This window comes from Porites lutea, chromosome 3 (genome assembly GCF_958299795.1).
Source record: "Porites lutea chromosome 3, jaPorLute2.1, whole genome shotgun sequence".
NCBI lineage: Eukaryota > Metazoa > Cnidaria > Anthozoa > Scleractinia > Poritidae > Porites > Porites lutea.
This window is the reverse complement of record NC_133203.1, coordinates 3,979,383-4,001,023: the sequence shown is the minus strand read 5'-3', so window position 1 is coordinate 4,001,023 and position 21,641 is coordinate 3,979,383. Positions and strand designations below refer to the sequence as shown.

Below are 21,641 nucleotides of genomic sequence, written 5' to 3'. Positions count from 1 at the left end.
TTGACTTGCCAGTACAAGTACGTGTATTCGCCACTCAAAACCGAGAGGGGAACTGGGCCAAGTCAACTAGCGCGAAGACTTCTGGGATCTTACTGAGGACGCGCCGGTCAGTTAGGGAGCGGAGCTTTCACGTTTTGCGGAGGAGGTGAACACATGACAACGATTTTCTTTTTTTTTCCCGAACTTCGTCGAATTCAACTCCAGAACAAATTGCCAACATTTGACGGACTGAACGAGATGGAATAAGCGCCAAAAAGTTTGAAGTAGCACGACTTCACTTTTTAAGTGGCGTTGTCGTAGTTGTCGCCGTCATTGTTGCTTAAGCTCCGTACTGAACAAATTTCTTTTTCCTGTCCCCAATAACAGTCCCAAAAGTCTTTTCGAAACTTAACTCAGCTCAGTTTCTTTCTCGTTTATAAAGTGCCGATGGAACTTCTGGGACGATTTGTCTGCAGAACTGATACTCTTTGAAAAACGATTGCTGTAGCCAGTGATTATCTAAGTCACACGAGCTTGGCTTAAAAACTCCTACTCGTGGTCCAATCTAAAAATGTTAAGATGGTTTTATTCTAAAGATAAGGAAGTCTGAAAGGTGGTTCCAACTTTTGAGGCTGTTGATGAAATCCTAAAGTGTGACCATTCAAATGAAAGCCACTGTGGTACCGTTTATTATGCTGTACAAGGTGGTTCTACCTCTTGATTCTGTGAATGAAATCCTAAAGTGTGACCATTCAAATGAAAGCTTCTCAGTAGTACTTTCCTGTGGTGCTGTTTATTATGCTACACAAAGGAGCTTTCTATTTTTCACTCTATGGATGAAATCCTGAAGTGTGACCTATTTGGTGCTGTCACATTTTCATATTTTACCAAGAAATTATGATTGTTTTTAATTTTAAGCAGAAGTAGATATATCAATGCAAGCCACTAACCATTTTATGCCTATCTTCCAGCAAACTCTGCAGCTCTTGTACTTGTTCACCATGAGCAGAATCTACATTGTTTCTTAGCCCCTCCATCTCTTGCTCGAAGTTTTCCTGCATGCGTGACACGATGTCACGGTGCGCTGTCTGCATGCTGGCCTGTACTGCCTCTAGTGCCAGTACTCTAGATTTCTCCCTTTCCAGCGCTTCTTTGAACGCGTCTATCTCTTTAGCATGGGCCGAGTCTAAATCTTCTTTAATCTGATGAAAGAGATGCTCAATGCAGTCAAATATCTCTCTTAACGACCCCTCTCTTAAGAGGCAGCGTGGCCAAATGGTCAGCGCGTCGGACTCGCAATCTGACGGTCCCAGGTTCAAGTCCCGCTCTGGCCACTTGCTGGATTTGTTCTCGGGACAAATCCTCGGCCACGCTTGTAAAAAGCCATTTGGTTGCCTCCTGCCAGTTGGGGTTTTTAATCCTGTTATGTTGTATTTGAGTGGAGTGCCTCTAAACTAGCTGGATAAGCTAACTGCACTTTCCACCATGATAAACAAGCCTTTAAATCTGTTTTAAACCCCTGTAAGACAAACACCTGGCAAACAAGGACACTTAGGGTTGATCCCTGCCTTTCTGCACCACTGTCAGTGGACTCTCTTTAAGGCGGTCGTTTCTCTAAGACACATAGTACCAGTCCTAAAGGAATCCGTTTTAGAGAGAGCTGACTATATTACGCGAATTTTGTTCCTGCAGACAGACTAGAAACACTCTATAAGAGTCTAACAAAGCCCCAGTTTGAACACAGTTCTCCTTCGTGGGACAGCTAGGCATGTTATAGAAAGACAACCCGCAAAGATTTCAGTGAAGAGCAATTAGTCCTAACAGGTGCCAATTACAATATTTACTAGGCTGATCTAATATACTCTCTTTCGTGGTTGTCTGTCTTGGAACTGTTGTACGATTTGCCACTTCTATGGCATTGCATAACTATGGAGGCTCTTAAACCAATTCAGCGTTTCAAGGTTTGTAGTTAATGGGTCTGTATTTCCCTTGTCATTCTTGTAACTGTAATTAGTCTTACTTATCCCCTTCCATTTAACAATTATTTAGCTTAACTACTTGCTTATGTATTAGCTTCTCAAAGATAAACATTTTTTGGACGAGTACCCTCCAACTTGTTGTGTTGTCAAATATGATCACATCAATTCTCTTCAACAGATTATTTCATGTTGCAAAGTTATTCGACTTTTGCACACACCGAAAGGGGCGGAAAATTTGGTCCCGAAATCTCTTCACACCGCCCCTGAAATGACTCTGAACAGCGCAGTTTTTTAAGTAAATACTATTATACAAAGTTTGTTCACCTGAGAAACCTCCCTCTCCGCGTCTAGACTCACGGCCGACAGTTGCTCACTGTGCGCCTGCGCTAGCTCCTTCTTGAGGCGTTCTACTTCCGCCTCGTGACCAGCCTTGAGAATGTTAATTTCCTGTACGTGCTTCCCTTGAAGTTCAGCCAATCCGCGTAACTGTTCCTCGTGTTTTTGACCCAGGCTTTGCTCAAGTTGTCGCAGGTTTTCTAAATGTTCTTGTTCGAGTTCGTAGCGGGCTACCTCTTTGGCTTCTTCAAGTTCTGTTTGAAACTTTTCAGACATTTCTGCTCGGGTATATTCTTTCATTTTCTCAAGATCCGCCTTTGATTTAAAGAAAACATCCTCCGTAAAACAAAAGAAATCACCTTGAATCTTCTATTAAATTAAGTTGAAGTTGAAGTTAAAGCTCAGTAATGAATAATGCATTTCTTTTGTTTTATTTCCCAAGCCTCGGAGCAAAGTATGAATTTCAATATATCGAAAACGATCTATTGAAATTGCTGGAAATTCTGAAAAATAGAAGACCTTTAGGTTCGCGGACGAGATTTAACTTAAAGTTTTTTTTTCGGGTTATTCTCAAAAAATAGACACCCCTGAAAGCTCCATTGCACCTTTTTCACCAGAAAAGTTGGCACGGTTTATCGCATAATGATAACAATTCTAGCATTTGTTAACTTTTTTCCGCCACCCGTAGTAGAATTACGAAGGCTATCACATTTTCCCGCCAAAATGACGCTGGTTCACGCTGATGCACTACTCAGTATTAAGAAAACGTCGCCCTCGTAGTCGTCCTTGTCTTAGAATCTAAAGGTCTATAATAGTTCAAACCATACAACGTCATAAAGTTCAAAATAGCGAGGCGAAGAAGAAAGTTGACATACATTACAAACGTCGCCCTCTCTTTTCACCCTCACAATCACGCAGTAAGCAGTGGCGGATCTAGACATTCAGATAAAGAGGGGGGAGCAGTCATCTCTACCCTGAAATAAGGGGGGGCCCGATCTCCCAAAAAAACATTTTCTGCCCTTCGGGCCTCTGTTTGGTCTAAAAATAAGGGGGGCCCCTCCCCTAGACGCGCCACTGGTAAAGATTCGCTCTAAAGAAGCTTCGTCCCTAAACGACATGTTTCCAATCCCATTACGATGGCCAACATTCTCTATCAAATCAATAGAAAATTTTTTTTCTTTGCATTTTACTGCCCTACCGACGCAACAAAACAGTTTCTTTTAGAAACTGACTACTTCATTCATCTGCATATATAAACAAACAACAAACAAACCCCGTGTTCAGCCCCCAGCTGCGCCGTCATCTCCGTAAATTTCTCCATATGAGTTCGCACCAGCTCTTCGCGGACAGCCTCGAGTTCACGATCGTGATGCTCCTTCAGCATCTGTAACTGCAACTCCTGCTGCTGGCTGAGATTTCCTCTGAGCGCTTCTTGCAGGCGCGCCAGGTCCGCCTCCTTCTCTTCTTCCAGCTTAGCTCGTTCAGCGGTCAGTTCTTCGTTGAATCGCGCCTGTAGAGCCTTCAGTTCATCGTCATGTTTCTTTTGTAGAGCTTCAACATCGGTCTGGTGTTGGGTTTCCTGTTGTTCCATTGATGATTGGTGTTCTGTGCAAATATGAGGATTCATCGTCACGTCATTATTTACATTTTTGCTCATTAATGGCACTGGACTTAGCCCATAGAAGACGTGGTCGTGTACACAAATTAAGTTCAAAAACTGAAATAGCTCGTTAACTTGAGCAGTTTGCAAGTTTCGGCTCTTTGCAATCAACAACAAAGAAAATAGCAACAATCAAAAACTGCGAAATTGTTGGGTGGCAAAACGTTAATGAGCTCATACATTCTTTGTAAATTTTGGAGTTTTTCAAGGAGAATTTCTCCGAAATTGTTCGGTATGTCGGGCTCAAATTTTAAGAGATAACTGAAATTGTTATGCTCCTTGAATAGGCAGAGATTTCACACCTGCTGTAGTTAAATTTGAATTTAAGGTCGACAGCCTAATGTCAAAAAAATTAGGACAATATTCGACCAAGCAAAATCCGGTTTTGAGCAAGGAGAGTAAACCTGACAGAAGAAAATAACGGCCGGTCAATGGACAATGTCTGGCCTGATAGAACTTCAAAATACCTTGTTGAAACAGTAACTGGTGCAATCACTCGACAAGGAGACGTTCACCGATGATAGCATAAAACACAGCACCGCAACTATGAGCATAGCTCACCTTTTTTAAAACTTCTATCGCAGGCCATTCAGCAGTTTTGCTGCAGTGCGGCGTACAATTTTACAATGTACATCTTGCCGCTGAAATCGACTCAGTTCTAGCTCTGATTTGTTCGCAATTCTTATAGAAATTTGCGTTCGATAAAACAATTACTCCGCGTTGACGATGTCTTGGCCTTACCAGTTTCTTACTGTGACAACCACATTGCAAAAAATAATGAAAATTAAAAAAATACGCTAGGAATAAATCACTTTGGTACATTGATTGTGTTACTTCGATAACACGATTATGGAAATACTGAAACTTGCATTTCACTTAAGATAATCATTTCCACATCGCTTTTAATGGCGTTGTCCCAAGAGAAAACGAATTGATCAAAGATCAATTGCATGACTTAATAGTGATACACAATTAAACAACAAGCTCTTTGTTTGCAGTAAACTGAATTACAATCCTCTTTTACGAGATGGGAAGGTAAATTTCTATTTCAAATTAAATCATATAGCACTCTTCAATATGAATGTTACGAATAATTAGAGAAGAAATCCCATTATTGGACGCTTGAGTTTATAAGAAGTGAGCCATTAGCTTCCTACGGGCGCTTTCCATTTGTCATAACTGATCCGCCAGACCATTCCCGTCAGAATAAGAATTTCAGTTTTAATCAAATTTACTATCCAGCCAGATCAGTCAAATCGTAAATATTATGCCCGAAAGAGAGTGTTTCTCAGGAAAAAAAATCTTGAAAAAAGCCTATTTCATCGTAAAAATGACTGGTCCGGTCATGGTCTGGCCATCAATTCTGACTTTGGAAAACGCCCACAACAGAGACTAGTAAGTTCGTTATAACCTTTTTAATAGTCTGTGTTAAATGAAATCCTTTGACGTGACCATTCAAATTAACCATCTTCAGCAGTACTTTCACATGGTGCTATTTATTTAGTATGTAGTTCTAACTTTGAGTCTGTGGACCAAATTTCACGGTGTGACCATTCAAATGAAACCTCTTCAGCAGTACTTTCACATGGTACTATTTATTTAGTATGTAGGTTCTAACTTTTGAGTCTGTGGACCAAATTTCACGGTGTGACAATTCAAATGAAACCTCTTCAGCAGTACTTTTACATGGTACTTTTTGACTTTCTCCATTTTACAAAATGTTAATGTGGAAATTTTATTTAATTTTGACTTTGGTCACTTTTGGGAGTAAAAGGGTCCACAACAATTGAAAAAAAGGTATAATGTTTACATACCCGCTGCCAGGTTTGACTTCTCTTCAGCCATTCTTTTCTCGTATTTTCCTTTCATATCATTCATGTCGTCCCGCATACGAGTCCTTAATTCCTCCATATCCTTTTCAGCGGAAAGCTGAATCTGATCCTGAAGGGTTTTCACTTCATGTAACATATCCTCCTTGAGTCTCTCCATCTCTTGGAGATGTTGAGCTTCGAGTTCAAGTTTCACTTGTTCGATTTCTTCCAGCTGTTTTTCTTGTGACGGCCCCTTTCCTTCTTCATCCGTTTGACTTTCCCTAGAATCCGCAAAGGCCTGCTTAAGCTTAATAATTTCCTCCTCATTTTGTCGTTCTAGGTCTTCTCTCAAAGCAGCCATTTTGTTTTCGTATTCCTGCTCCAAGTTTTCTTTCAAAATATCGAACCTCTCCTGCTCAGACAAGTCAAGCATTTGTTCTTTTAATGCTTCAACTTCTCTGCTCATCTCTTCTTTAAAATTCAACATTTCATTTTGATGCTGACTGACAAGTTGTTCCCGAAGCGCCTCAACCTCAGCTTCGTGTTTCTTTTCTAGTTCTTCGGTAAAAAGTTGCATTTTTGCCTCGTCCGAAGCGACGAGGAGTTCATCTTTCAACGCCTCGACATTCTCAGCGAAATGCTTCTTCAATTCATTCAACTCCTGTTCGTGCTTTTTTTCCAGTTCACTTTTCAAAGCAGAAAGTTCCTTGTCGTGAGAAACTTTCATGCTTTCATGAATATCCTTAAACTGTTCTCTTTCTGTTTGTAATCTAGCTCCTAACTCTTCGACTTGCCTACGACACTTTTCCATTTCCTCCGACAAGTATTTCTCATTAACGTCTTGACTTTTGTCTATGGACTGATTTTGGTGCTTTAATACCGCAATCTCATTTTCGTAATGCTGCTTAATATCTTTAATTTTCGCTTCGTACTGTTCCAACAGTTCTTCCTCTTTCCCGGTATCGTTTGTTGCCCATTGCTTAGATAATTCAAGCTCGTCTCTAAGTTCTCTTATCTGCAAATCATATTCCGTACTCAAGTCTTTAATCTGTTTTTCGTGTTGTTCTAAGATCTGGTGGATCTTATCTTCATATTCTTGGATGACAGCATCCTTTTTAAAACTGTCTTCTGCCATTTCTAACTTCGCTTCTTGAACTTGCTGTACTGCTTGTAACGCAAACTCTTCCCTCACGTTCGAAACCTCATCCAACAGATCATTGTACTGTCGATTCTTCACATCTGCCAATTCCTCGCCATGGCTCTTGGTCAAGTCAATCAATTGCTTGTCTTTAGCACTCAACTCCTCCCGTAATTCTTTCATTTCTTTTTCGTGTTTCTCAGTCAAATCCGCTTTTAACTGCCTCAAAGCTTTTCGATGTTCTATTTCCATGGTTTCCACATCTCCTGACAACCTTAGAGCAGTTCTTTCATAATCTTTTTGGCTCTCCATCCTTAATTCCTCCATTTCTTGTTCATGGGTTGCGGTAAGCTTAAGCCGCATTTTCTCCAAAGCCTGTGCATTTTGTAAAGCTAGCTTAGCACTAAGCTTCGCAAAATCTCTTAATTTGTCGTCCTGAAATTGCCCTCTTAAGTCCTCCAGCTCAATTTCATGGCGAGACTTCAGGGACCGAATTTCATCCTCAAATTGTTCCGTCAGCTCCTTGTTACACTTTTCTAATTCCTGTGCTTTACTCTGTTCATAACCAAATTTTAAACTCTCAATTTCCTGTTCGTGTTTATCCTGTATTTCTTTCACAAGCTTTCCTAAATCTTCTTCGTATTTTCCTCCAAGTTCTTTGACGGTACTTTGCAGCTCGCCGAAATATTTGTTATCTATATCCTGTTTGACTTTGAGCAGTTCAGTCTGTAGTTCTCCAATTTCTTTCGCGTGCTGTTGCTCCTTCGATATATACCTGAGAAGAGGAGTAAAATACCGCGATCATTTTAAGAATAAACTAAATTTACTTTGTAAGAGAAATAACGCTCGGTAATAAAGAAATTTTAGATACCCGTTTTATTCCTACCGCTCCTGGAAGTGAAACGATAGATCGAACTATCGATGTATTGCGATTGTTTAATAGTATTCCAGAAGCAATGCATCGATTTTATGTTCAACTTACGATGATAGCCGCAATAGTTTCGTTAATTATCGATAGTTTTAAATAATGTTATGCAGCCCTTTTTCTTGTCTATTTCTTCGCTGTCTGGTTTGTTTGTTCGTTTTGCGTGTTTTGAAATCAAGAAGAAACATTGGGCCAAATATTAAACGTAGTTTAGCCAGTGTTTAACAAAACCGCCTTCTAAGTCATTTTCAATTTGTCCAACGATTTTAACTAAACATCATTTTTCGGAACAGTTTTATGAAAGCATATAGAGAAGACTAGAAAAGCCTTTATCTTCTTAAAACAACCCACCAAAGAAGAGATCTGGAGGTTCAAAGATTCGTTAAACCGCGGCTTAAGTTAGACTTCGTTTAAATACTTGGCCCATTATGTTCATGAATGCGAAGACAGGGAATTTTCCTTTTGTCTTTTCATCAGTTATGCAAACATACAGACGTGGATTGGACGACATACAAAGGAAACAGTTCCATTCCCCACTTCAGAAACGACAAGGCAACTGGTGCCGTAATGTGTCGCGCATTGGTTTCTGGAATCGTTACTTGGGACATGCCGGACTGCTATTGGCCAATTTTTTCCCTTTCCCTGGTAACAGTCCCAGAAGTCTTTGCGAAAGTTAACTCGTCCCAGCTTCCTTCGCGTTACTAAAGTCTCTTCTAAGACTCCATTACCTTCTCTCCATGTCTTCAGCTAATTTTTCTAGCTCTCGTACGTGCTCCAATTCTCTCTCCATCTTCTCCTGTTCCATTGTAGACCTGAGTCTCTCCACTTCCTCGGCGTGAGTTTGATCACCTTCCGCAAGTGTCTTCTCAAAATCCTTTTTCAGACTTTCAAGTTCTGTTAAGTGTTTTTCCTTCTCCGTAGCAAGTTGTTTATCCATCTGAGCCCGCATGCCTTCCAGTTGCTGCGCATGCTCTTTAGCGGTATCGTCGTACGTTCCTTCTAAGTCCTCTCTCATGCGCGTCAGTTTCTCGTGTTCTCGTTTCACTTGCTCGTTTATCTCCTTAATTTCTTCCTCGTGCATCTTTTCAAGTCGTCTTCTCGTTTCCGCGGCTTGCTCTAGCAGCTGCTCTTGTTCTCCCCTCAAAAACTCAACGTCTTCAGCGTGCTTCTTTCCTAAGTCGTCCAACGCCGCGCTGGTGACTTCAGCTTGTTCCTGCTCGAGCTCATTCCGTAGATCTTCCAGCTCTTGAGCGTGTTGTTCGGCGAGATTTTGTTCCACCTCTTCCAGTTTATCTCGGAATTCTTCCATGAGTTTGTTTCTCAAAGCGTTCAGTTCGTTCATGTGGGCTTCGTTTGCGGCTGTTTCGCTTTGTTGCGCGACATCTGCGAAGTGTTCTTGCTGTTTCTTTTTCACTTCATGAAGCTCTTTTTCCAGTCTTTCCTCAAACTGTTCTTCTTGTTGTGAAAGCTTTTCGCTCAGTTCGTATTCATGCTTTTCTTTAAGTTCAGCCATTTCCTTTTCGTACTGAAAAAAAGACGCATTTTAATTTATGAGAATTAAACAAGACGTTTACTAATTGTTAAAAGAGTTCATTAACGTGTGGTGATATCCAACGCAATGTTTACAAGCAAGGGAGCCGACCTAACCATGGCCGTACAAGTAATTTTGAATGCTTTTCGAAAAAGTTTTCGTTGAAGACCCCTCTCCTTCGTACATACTATTCAAATTTTGACTGATCTGATTGATGGTTATGATTAAAAGTGAACTTCCCATCACAACGGGAATGGTCTGGCCGGTCAGTTCTGACAACTGGAAAGCGCCCTTAGTTGAGGCACGCAATACATAGAGGATAGTCTGAAGGAAAACGACACGGGAGTTTTGTTTATGAGTGGTCTGGTACAAACAGCAAGCAAAGGGACCACACCTTGCGTCAAGTGGTCGCTTACAAGAGGGTGAAAACAACAGGAAAGTATAATACTACTAGTTATAGCTATCGATAGATAGATAGATACTTTATTATAAACACCATTGCAGCCATAGGCTGAATTACGGGATATTTACAAATACTGATGATAACAAAGAGAAAATAAGAAAAATTATCTACATCTTATAGACATGGCTAAAAATAAAACTTTTCTTCAAACGCTCGGTTTTACATAGGGCGAGAGTGAAATCACTTTTGCGTCTCAGAGCATATTTACAACTCTTCCTTTGGGGGAGAAGGCTATGGAGACTGTGGGTGGGGTTACAGACGATCTCGTCAAACAGATCGATTGAAATCTTTTCTCTCCTCTCATGAAGTTTCGGTAGGCCAACTGTTTCTAGTGCTACACTATATGACAGGTCAGGATAGATGATTCTGAAAGCCCTTCTTTGGATCCGTTCAAATCTTAACTGATGTATCGCTAAGTGCCAACGAGCAAAGATTTTACCTATACGCGCGCGATGTTTAATTTGTTTAGAAATGTCATGAATGACCGTAACAATAAAAGATTTCAGCGTATTTTGCGAATGAATCCACCCGACGATGGAGACGGGATACGCACGGGACTCACAAACACGCACATGGCTCGTGGATTCTCTGTTCTGTATCACGTGTTCGCTCGAAAACAATGTATTCTCTGTTCTGCATTACGTTATAAAAGTTACCTTACACTACCATATGTTACATCGCTTCGAGATTCATTCTGCCTTGGAACTTTCGCGCACGGCTTTATAAGGCTGCCGTCTTGCAACCTCACGTCTTCGCGAGGCTACTCGTTGGCAATAGGGACAAAACGTGGTTGAGGGTGCTCGTAAGAGTTACGACAGGTTCGTATTATAGGGGTTTGAGGGGGGAAAGTCTGGTGTTTTGGATAGGTGGTCGCTTATGGGAGGTGGTCGCTTACGAGAGGTGGTTGCACATGGAGGTTCGACTGTATTTACTTTCCGAAAACATGAAGTTCCTACTCACTTGCGACAGTTTTTCTGTTAAAGCCTGGACATCCTCCTCGTGTTTTTTCTTCACTGAATCCAGTTTTTCCTGCCACTCGTGTTCAGTTTCCAAACGGGCAGACTCGACCTTGATGGCACTGTCTGCCAAAAAGCTGGCGGTGAGTTCGTTCAACTCTTCCTGATGGGAAGATTCAAGCTGTGATTTCACGGCACCCATGACTTCCCGATGACGATCGCTTAAATCTGAGAAAGAACAAAAAACACAAGAATCATTCAATCAACAGAATGTACTGTGAAAAGGAGTAACTTTGAAAAAAAATTGTGAAGTTGTCCTTTGGAGCAAGGTTTAAGTTTTTCACCGAGGTTTACTATTCCACACATGATGGGACTAATATGAATAAGCCTTAAGTCAATAGACGTCTTTTGCTTGTACGTTTTGTTTTCCCAATAAAGGTCTCAGGGGTTCAGCGTGGCCTTTTGTCTTTTGATAAATTCTGCGTACATATACACGTAAATAAGACAAAATTTGTTGAAAGAAACAGTTCTCAGGAGTGTTATAACACGACCTACACTGGGAAAACAAAATAAACAAACTAAAGAGGTCTATACCACGCAGCTCCAAGCACGTTCGCTGGGGTGCGCGTAAAATGTAAAGACAGCTCATTACAAAGACATTCACACAAACCAACACTGATAACAGACTCTGAGAAAATCTCCATTCATCCTTGAACGAGATAATCGGAACTTACAATGAAAAATTAAAGCCTTGTAGAGAGAACTCTGCAAAAGTAGTGCTTTCAATCCCCGGTTATCGATTTCGTTAATCGTTTATCGCGGCGTAATCCAAAACTATAATGCATAGCCGATGTTGTTTTTATTATGTAAAATTGAGCTCTTACGTTTCTATGGAACCAGATGTTTTGATGGACTATGCGACTAAGCATAAACTGACTTCCTTTAGTTTTGGGATTTAAATCGCGATCTTCTTGTCTCTGGAAGTCATCATTTTATAAAAGGTTTTTCCTCAAGTTATTGACACTTTTTATTTCAATTAAACTTGAAATGAAAATAGGGTAAAACCAAGAAAGAATAAATTAATTGCCTCAGAGAATTAAAGACCATTAGGAGATACGCGAATTAGGAAAGTCAATAATTCATAAACACATTTTTGCTAATGCCGGATGGATAACACAGTCGCGTGAAACGCGAAATCCCTTTCTCAAGCCAAAAAGCTAACCTGACTAGGTGGGTTTACCCTTCTAGCTAAGCTAATTTTTTGTTTTTTATGTAAATGGTTCCCAAAGTTTTGTAAGGAAGTATAAGAAAAGTTGGCTTGCACAGGGTAACGCGGGTAGGCGAGAGACCCTTCTATCTGGAACAGGTTTTTTAAATGTAAACGGGACCTTGGTGAAACTGCCTAAACTAGACTTAGATTTTCGTCATACAATGCAGGTACCTCTACTTAATTTCAAACAATCCCTTCCTCCGCAACATAGCCATCTTTGACCCACTTCTATAATATGGACACCTGGGTGACACCTCACTATTACGTACAGTTTGCTTGGTCCCTAAAATGCTACATGATACGGACACCCGTGTAATTAGGACCTTTGACAGTGTCCCTTTCGCGTCCGCATTAGGGAGGTTAAAACTGTCCTAAAAATTTTCCAAATTTGTTCAGGCCGTCTAAGACACTGATTCAGAAGAGTTCTATTTCAAACATGCAGGCGTTTAGAAATGAAAATGCTAGCTGAGATTATCAAGGAGAACGACGAAGAAATTTGGAATTATGTATCGCTTACCATCTCTCAAGCCATCCATCTGTTGTTGATGAATGTCATCTAGTTCGATCAAGTCGTTGGAGTGTTGTCTTTCCAAAACACTCTTCATGGTTCCCACTTGCTGAAGTCGCTGAGTTTCCAACTCGCTCTTAAGCTCCAAGAGCTTCTGTTCAAATTCCGCGTTCATTCGTGTGATCTAAACAGCAAATAACAGAAAAACATAAGCAACACAGACATATAAGCTCAATACCGACTATCTGCAAAATCTTGAAATATTCGCGGGCTGCACATGCTGAATTCGGGTTCTGTTATGGTAAAGTAAAGAAGAATGAGATAATGAATAAAATCCACATTTAACTAAAACAAGACCTTGGTGAGCCTACGAGATTTTGTTCGTTGAAGCCAAGAAATTGTTACTTAACATTATGTCAACAGAGAAGAGAAAAATCTAATAGAGATCCACTTTCAACACACTATATTACCTAGGCAATTTCACAAAACTTGTTTCGTCTTATGACTTCTTCACTTTTCTCTGTTGACAGACTTTAATGAAATCCCAGCTAAATTGTGAAATATTTTTATAATGAATGCGTGTTGTATTTCTCGTCGCAATGAATGTGAGCATAACTTTGAGCAGGCAGACACATTTCTAGGTAGTTTGGCGACAAAATGAGCAATCGTTCTCTGCGTTTATTTCAGTAACCTCGCAAGATGTCAGCAGTTCAGGGCACAATGTACGTACACCTGTAGCTTGCCTTCATCATGAAAACAAAGTTTTGGCGTCCATGCATCGCATAAAAAATAAAATAGAATTCTTTTCTCTACCTGTTTATTCCTGGCTGGACATTACACCGTGAAGATTTCAAGAAAACCGTTGAAACAAGAGACTAAATAGCGCCTTAAAAAGTAGATTGCCTAAATTCTGTACCACCTACAAGGCCACAAAGCCTTCATTTAGGGGACGCCATCTTTGTTTACCGACAGAGTGGCAAGCGTGTTTAAGTTCTGACAGTTTTTATTGTTAGCTGTTTGTTTTATACAATGTACTTATCATTTGTAATTCATGCTACAAGACAATAAAGTACAAGCTATCCGGGATTCTTTTGTTAACAGATCGTTCTCAATTAGAAAAGGAATCAGTTGCGCAGTTAATGTTTTGTGTAAAATTAATTTCGATAATACATAAAGTGAGAGAAAAAAACATTTTACCAAAAACAAGTTGTTCAACCCCATATATTGCGTTTCTGGAGTTTCGTTGGAGCACAGTTTCGGCGAATAAAAGATCGAAGATTAAAGGAACCCTATGATCAAGTGCGCAGCTTTCGAACAAAAAATAGCTCAAAAAAGAACTGATTAACATATAAGCCAACGCGAACAAGATAAATCCCGTTAAAAAAAGAAGTCGCGCGTCCACATTTATTTCATCGTTGGGCGCCAGAACCCAAAATAAGCTTCTAAAGTTGAACGATAACCTTGGAACATTGAAAAAGCTTATAGTAACAAAACGTATTGACAGTGTTTAGCAAAACACACTTAGTTTACTGACAAAAACAGCAACATGTAAAAGTACTGCTGAAAAAATTTCATTCCAGGATTTCGCCTACAGACTTAAATAAATGAAATACGTCTCAAGTCTTGTCTCTGAGAGTGAAATGAAGAGTTTCTATAGTGCAGCATTTAACTATCAGAACATTTCGGAGCAGTCCTTGTTTCAGGGGTGATCAGATATCACTGGGATATTTTTTCAGTAACACTTTTACGTTTCTTTGTACCGCCACTTTGAAAAATGTTTGAAGTGAGTGATACACTATTGACATAACACCTGCTCAAAACTTTGCGTCATTTTTGCTTGCTAATTAGAAAGCTTATCTTAAACCCTTTTGTAGCATTTTGTCTTTAGCTAAGCAAGCGTTGTTGAGGCTAAAGAAACACCCACTGATCAAAGTAAGAATAACATAAGAAGAAACAAAAAAGTTTTTAACGCATAAAAGTGAACCGCAATTCGAGAGACTAACCAGGTAACTTAGTGGAAATAATACGACGAGTGTTTAACCCTTCACCCCTGCCATCAATAAGCATATATTTTCCACTGTTGCCTGCTAATTTCTTGCGGCATTTATCCGAAGAATCCGTCTAAAATCAAGAGATTTTACCCTTTTCTTCAACAGAAACATTGGAGCAAAAAAATATATATTATACGAAACAGAGAGCGGTTTGTACACCACAACTCTACATGACAGCGAAATAACGAGCTCGATAAAAGCCTACACATAGGTAGCTTCCCATGATGCGCGATAAAAACAAGATAGAGGCTAGAAGTCATTAGTGGCAAAATTATAAGAGATTAGATATAGATAGAAGCTATATAAAAGTGAACCACAAGCAAAATACGATTCGCAATGCCAAGAACGCGCAGGTAATCAATTGGATGGGAGGAGTTGCGTAGAATTTATCAATTTCCCACTGTTGCAAAAACGAACGATACATTCACAAATTTTACAAAAGATCATGTCAACATGCATTGGTAAAGCGGTTTTCAACTCTAGCCTGCGAATACGGTTGTCTCCATCGCTCACCGCCACTATGGACGTTCCGCGAAGGAGGAGTCCGCTCTTTATCAAGCGAAGATGATCTCACTGGTACGTTCCACTCAACAAGCACGCAAGTTTAGCAAAAGAAGATTAACCGAAGCGAATCGTGACACTAAAATTGAGTTGTCCTATTCCATTCAAAAATAAATCAGATCGACGAGGCAGACTTTATGCTTTCAGCCTAAAGAGTTAATTGCCAGAAGTGAGTTCTAATACATCCACTTTGCAATTATGCCTTAGGTGTAAAAACCGTTGCAAGATTAGGAAGTAACCATAGAAAAACCAAACTCAAAACAGACGCGCAAATGCGATGGACTAGTAGAATAATCATAGCTTTACATGCATCAAGAAATAAAGAGAAAAATACAGTAATATTCTTTGACAACATGACTGCACTCGACGCACTTAGACAACAAACACGAACAAAAGGAAATACTTATAGGATATGGTTACGCATCAAAGATTGAAAATGAATCGCAGTCGATTACCTACCCTAGAGCTGAAACTGTGATCTGTGAAGACCAGTCAAACACAACTTACGTGTCAGAGGATTGCAAGAGCTACGTTGTAGCAGCCTTCTTTATATAAACATATGATAATGAAATATTCCAATGTTTACAAATTTTCGCGTGTTGAGCGTTCAAGTGTGCAGAACAGAAGATGAAGAAGATTCAGGCTTTGTGCGATCGAGCGATCGACCCGAACAAACCTCAAGTAATTAACGCGTTTATAAATTTACGCTATTTTGGGACGCGCTAGCGTGAGAAAAGTAGCCAATGAACATACGAAGTGAGAAAGAAAAGCTATACGGATTAAAAATTCAATAACTTTAATTTTCAGATGACTTGTTTGTTTACTTGTACGAGCAACAAGCGGTATTGTCGCTTTCAAATTGCTCTATGAGAACAAATCGGACGGGGTAAACCACAGTGAAGGCCGAATTTTATTGAAAACGGGTATACTTTTATAAACAAAAAAAGTTTGTAACTTAAAACTCTGATCAAGAAAGCAAAACAGAAAGTGCCGAATGAAATGAAGATGAGCGGTTGGAAAATAGATCGAGAGGGCACTTGTAAAAGCAGTGTGTGACACGCGAAACACCATGTAACGGATGTCAGTGTTTAGTCGGAATAAACTTTGTTGACCAATGACATTTACGGATCAAAACAGGTGCCTAACTGGTATAGCGTTCTCTCGCGATTTCTGATTGGTTGGTAGAAACAGACGGTAATAAATTCACATTTTCTACGGACAAAATAACACAGATCAAAAATATATATGCTATGACCTTCGCTGGATACGAGAGCCCTATTCCAGTTATTTTAAACTTTATCACGCTCGAAAGATTTCCGGCACAAGGAGAAAGGCAAAATATGTTTATGATTTTATCGAGCTGGTTCAAAATATTTTATGTCCACAAATAACTCTGAAAAAACCGAATTTATTTAGCTAAGTTCATATAGATAAGGAAATGCGATGACCTCTCTGAAGTTTTTGTACCTAAGCATACAACTAACTTTTAATAGCTAAAACAAAACAGTAGTAATATCACAACCTCCATATGCGACATAGAAAAAATTAACATACAGTAAAATATAGCCAAACCTTTAGATCTCTTTTGTTAAGGTGAATAAATTTAAAAACGGCTAACCTTGAAGCAGTCTCGCTCTAGAAGTGAATCAACGATCCAGAGTGATAATTCGCACCATTCCATCGGTAGTTTTTACCCAAATCACCACGCGTAACGGTTAAAATCTCTTTGAAACTCGTTTACGTGGATTTCAGCGACACAATAAGCGGTGAACGGCTTTTGTCCAGCCCAATCGTGCAATAAATAAAAATAACTTGATCTTAATAGACTTGTCGTTAGCATCTGGCCCGTCCCAGATTTCTACTGGCGAAACACGATTTGCAAATTTCATGTACAGTAAACAATACAAGCCACTATTCCTCGAAGTACACATTAAAACGTGACGGCTTACAACCGAACGGATATTATAAAAGTTAAGCGGCAAATGATATTGACGCCTAATATTTGCTTAGAATCATGTTAATTTTTCACTTTCGAAAAGAGGAAATGTATCGCCCGGCAACCGGTGTCAGATGTCGAGAAACAGTTGAATACTGATGATGACATTACTGTAGGAGACGATTCAAAGAGTTACTGTTTATATTTCGAAAGACAAAACCTGATTTTGTAAATTAAGTTTTTAAAGCACGAACAGTTAATATTTTTATTTTGCGTTTACATTTATTCACGCAACTTTTAATTCACATGGAAACAAAACAGACAGGACAATAATACAGAACACCATTTCGGATTTATCCTGCTTAAAGTACTACTTTCAAAGATAATATCTGAGAACATTTTAAGACGCTTTGCTCATGAAGAGTAAAACATCGTGTATTTCCAAGATTTAAATTAGCTCCATTCACTAAATGGTTGTCACGCGACTTTTTATAATTCAATAATGCAAACTTTATTTTCCGTTTGCTAAAACAGGGTGAATGGCGCACGGCTACAAGTATAATTGCATGTTTTGTTGCCAAAATTAGATGTCTATACATTGTGACGAACATTAAAATTAGTCAGCTGTACACGGCTCCACAGCACCGCCGACGTCATACAGCACAAGCTCAGGAAGTTTCTTACGTCAAATTCAGTTTCGATAATATCATAAGTTTTGTAAACCTTCATTGCTTGTGACGACAGGGTAACTAAGTATCGAAACTAATTCTGAGTTGCTTCGCTTTTGTATTGCCACGTAATGGGATTGGCTGAAACATTTCGCGCCACTTTTTCAACCAATCAGAAGTCACAACAACTCAATCGTTACTTGCTTGCAAACATTTTCACGTGCGTATCGCCAACTACACGCACCTGCTTTGAGTTTTGATTGATTTATTGGATCCCAAAGTAATTTTGCGTTTCACTGATCGGCCAAAACGTTTTCCCGCCCTTTGAACCGGCGGTATGCACCTGCTTCAAGTTTTGATTGGTTAAATGAATTCAAAATAGGCCATTTCCGACCCGAGGCTTCTGTTTCAAAACGAGGGTGGGTGCTCAGCCTTTGATATGCAAATCATTTTTCATTCTCAAGCAAGTAAAACTCATTTTCACAAGAAAGGTTGTGCACCTAGCATCATTTTGAAAGTGAGGATCATTGGAACTCGGAAGTAGCCTATTAAGTTTCGTGATTTATACGAATTTGATTGGCCAAAGCATTTTTCCGCGCTAGGCGCCCGGTACAAGCATTTGCTTCGAATTTTGATTGGCTCATTGCAACGTCTGCGTCAGTTATTTCTTTCCGATTTTTGGATACCAAAACTCGAACGTAAAAATAAACAGCTAACAGAGATGCAAAAACAAACAAAGAAACAAAGAAAAACTTTCAGTATGCAAATAGCTTTTACGAACAGAGAACGTTAATTAGGGATTCAAGGAGCATTAAAATAGAGAAATTAAATAAACAATTAGAGAAACAAAATACAGAAAACAAAATTTGCAAAATTAAACACAAAAGAATAGGAAGGTCTGAGTGAAGGGGCAGCGCCGATAGAAAAAAGTGTTATAAAGCTTTTTTCTCGAAAAACCTCTTTATTTAAAATTAAACAATACGATGTAAAATTATTATTAACGCCTATCTCATAATAAACTATTAATATTTATAAGTTTTTCGTTTGATCTCGCAAAAAATCTGTCTGAGGAGAAAAACTAAGCTCACATTGTTCACCTCTAAGTACATTCCTAAATTTTCGTGGACAGTTTACAAGACCAAACATAAGATTTATTTTTTTAAAACTGAAAATTTACTTTCTTTTCCCTAAATTCAGAAATTTCATATATTTCAAGTCATTTATTTACTGTTCGACTAAACATAACGCACATTGGTGCCAAAAATATTCATTTGTAATACTACACTTGAGTGCACATTAATGCGAAAATATTCAGTTATAATCTTTCCTGACATAAACCTCTGAATATCATTTCTTTTTCCGATAATTGTTTTTGTGACAAATAAGAAATTTTAGATATTGCCTAATTTTTTCCTAAATTAAGGTTTAATATTTAGTATTTTTATTGACGATCTGAGTCAACGAGGGCATCCAACATGCACTACAAGTTCTATTAAACGTTTTTGAATAAAAAACGACGCAGGTTATCATAGACACTGGAAAGCTAGATTGATGTAGAAAACTTCTATGGGCAGGTAACTATCTCTATGACAAAATGCCCTCGACTAAAACTGTTTAAAACTCTTTTTCTTACTTCTTTTTAGATACTTTAATTGTAACCACAGTTGATAGAGCAGTTTGAATAAGACTTGAAAACTACCTAGCGAGCAAAGTGGCTTGCGCGAATTACGATCATTATCATCATCCAAGCGCGGGAATTCATTGAGCCAATCACAGAAAGGTAGGCGGCTGCCCTAGTTCACTCAGACAAGACAAGAAAACTTTACATAAGACACAAACTTTATATAACACGACGTATATAACATCAATATAAACTCTGTCAGTGCAAAAAAAGATACCAAAAAAAAAGTACCCACCCGAGCTTATATAGACCCAAAATAATAAATCTGTCCCCCCCCCAAAAAAAAAACCAATACTTTGGGTCTGAATAAGTCTTACAACTCTTACAACTCTTTGAATCTCAATAAACCTCACAAAACTAGGCCCACTGCAATAATCTAAATAAAAGTTATTCATTTAGTCCTGTCCTGTTTTCTACGTCGTGGTCTTGGTCCATTATTTTAGTTCTTTGAGTCTATGACCATTCATACTTACTGTAACAATGACATGTCATTTTGACAAGTTTCGTTACTTATTTATTTCTAATCTGGGCGCTAAGAAGCCTTTAACTGACTTAGTTGCATGCCTAAAATATTCACCACAGCACCTGTTCCTGATGACGAGAATTTAGACGACCAATCTCAGCGCCATAATGAACGTTCAGGTTGTCTTCTAGCCTCCTGAGCTGCTGCTGATAGTCTTCGTCCAGGTCTGTCCGTAGCTGTTCCATCGAGCTAGAGTACTGGTTCTCCAGCTGACTTTTGGTCTGCAACAAGCTCTTGTTGTACTGTTCTTTGATGTATTCTTCCTTGCTCAGGAATTCCATCTCTTTCTGGTGAAACTCATGTTCCCATTCTTGTATCTGCTGTTCTTTCTGTTTCATCTCCTCTTCAAGGCGTTCTTTTTCCCTAAACAGAAGATCTTCCTTGTCCAGCAGTTTGATCTCAATCGCCTCCAGCTCCACCTGAACAATAAAAAAACACCACCCTTTCAAACTCGGAGACACCATAAACCGACGCTTATAAGCCTCCCCCCCCGGCAACATTTATAAACCCCTCCCCCAGCCCAACTTATAAACCCTTCCCCCTGACCCCACTTGATCATTGCAGTTATTGGTAGCTTAATTGGTAGAGCGCTGCACCGGTATCGCATAAGTCAAGGGTTCGAATACCGTACAAGTCTGATTTTTTTTCAGGATTTCTTTTCGCAACTGCAAAATTTGCGTATATAACTGCGATGATCATCCTTCAGTTAATACTCCAAATACTGTTTTACCTAGCAGCCTAACACTTGAAATTTAGCCCGTAGACAGACCCTCTATTTTCTCTAGAAATCGTCGAGCGCACGTATGAAAATAATTAAAACAGATGCCAAGTTACAGTAAGTAGCTGAGGAAAGAGGAAAGCTCTGGATACAGACCTGCAGCTCATTCTTCTCCTTTCTGAGTTCTTTTTCAAACAAGTCCTTTTGTCTGATGATCTCGTTCAGTTTAGCCTGCTTGATCAGTTGCTCCTGCAGCGAAGCTCTCTCGCGGTTCAGTTCCCTTTCAAGAACTTCCTTCTGGCGAAGCTTTTCCGAAAGCCTTTCACGCTCAAGTCTGAAGAAAATCAACAAATTACTAATAAGCAAGGATCTGGTATGGAAATAAAACTAGAACTACACAGAAATTCTATCAATCTCCACGATTGTGGCACAGAGAAGAGCTCATGCTACAAGGCACTGCTTTATGGGCCAAATACCAGGAAAGTTAACAACACAGCCTCTATCCCAACACAGCCTCAAGGAATCAGCCAATGGGAGAATAATGGCAAATTAGACTTGGTGACAACACACGGTGGAATAGATCTTGACGGCAGTCAAAGGATGCTGATAGTGTAATAAATTTAGATTTCTTCAGTTTTTACATGGGCTTCCTGTGGAAGGGCCAAGTGTACATCTGCACCAGCATCATCAATCGCTCAAATGAGCCTGCGGCATGTCCCGCTGAGTGATGGCAGGCTCATAAATTTTAACCGATACTGAAACCTTGGGCACAATACTCGAATAATGCCAACCGAACGCTGTGCGTTTTAAGTGCGCATGCTTAACTGTTTTTGCTGACCTTAATGAACGAAGGCTTAGTGAACATGTAAAAAGCCCAGATACACACTACCGCAGCGTCTTGTTTATACAAAACGAATCAACAGACGGAAAGCTTTTCCAAAGCATCG

General features: G+C 39.5%; 1 protein-coding gene across 1 annotated transcript in view; it reads right to left on the bottom strand.

Annotated features, from left to right (window-relative positions):
• Positions 1–21,641, bottom strand: part of LOC140930226 (uncharacterized) — a 63,352-nt gene that overhangs the window by 28,890 nt on the left and 12,821 nt on the right. The window contains exons 11-19 of the mRNA XM_073379891.1: positions 20,851–21,028; positions 20,039–20,395; positions 12,566–12,740; positions 10,783–11,006; positions 8,557–9,353; positions 5,769–7,678; positions 3,568–3,899; positions 2,283–2,609; positions 930–1,181 (exon numbers count right to left, since the gene is read on the bottom strand). Of these exons, the coding sequence (XP_073235992.1) occupies positions 930–1,181; positions 2,283–2,609; positions 3,568–3,899; positions 5,769–7,678; positions 8,557–9,353; positions 10,783–11,006; positions 12,566–12,740; positions 20,039–20,395; positions 20,851–21,028 (4,552 nt within the window). The remainder of the gene's footprint in view (positions 1–929; positions 1,182–2,282; positions 2,610–3,567; positions 3,900–5,768; positions 7,679–8,556; positions 9,354–10,782; positions 11,007–12,565; positions 12,741–20,038; positions 20,396–20,850; positions 21,029–21,641) is intronic.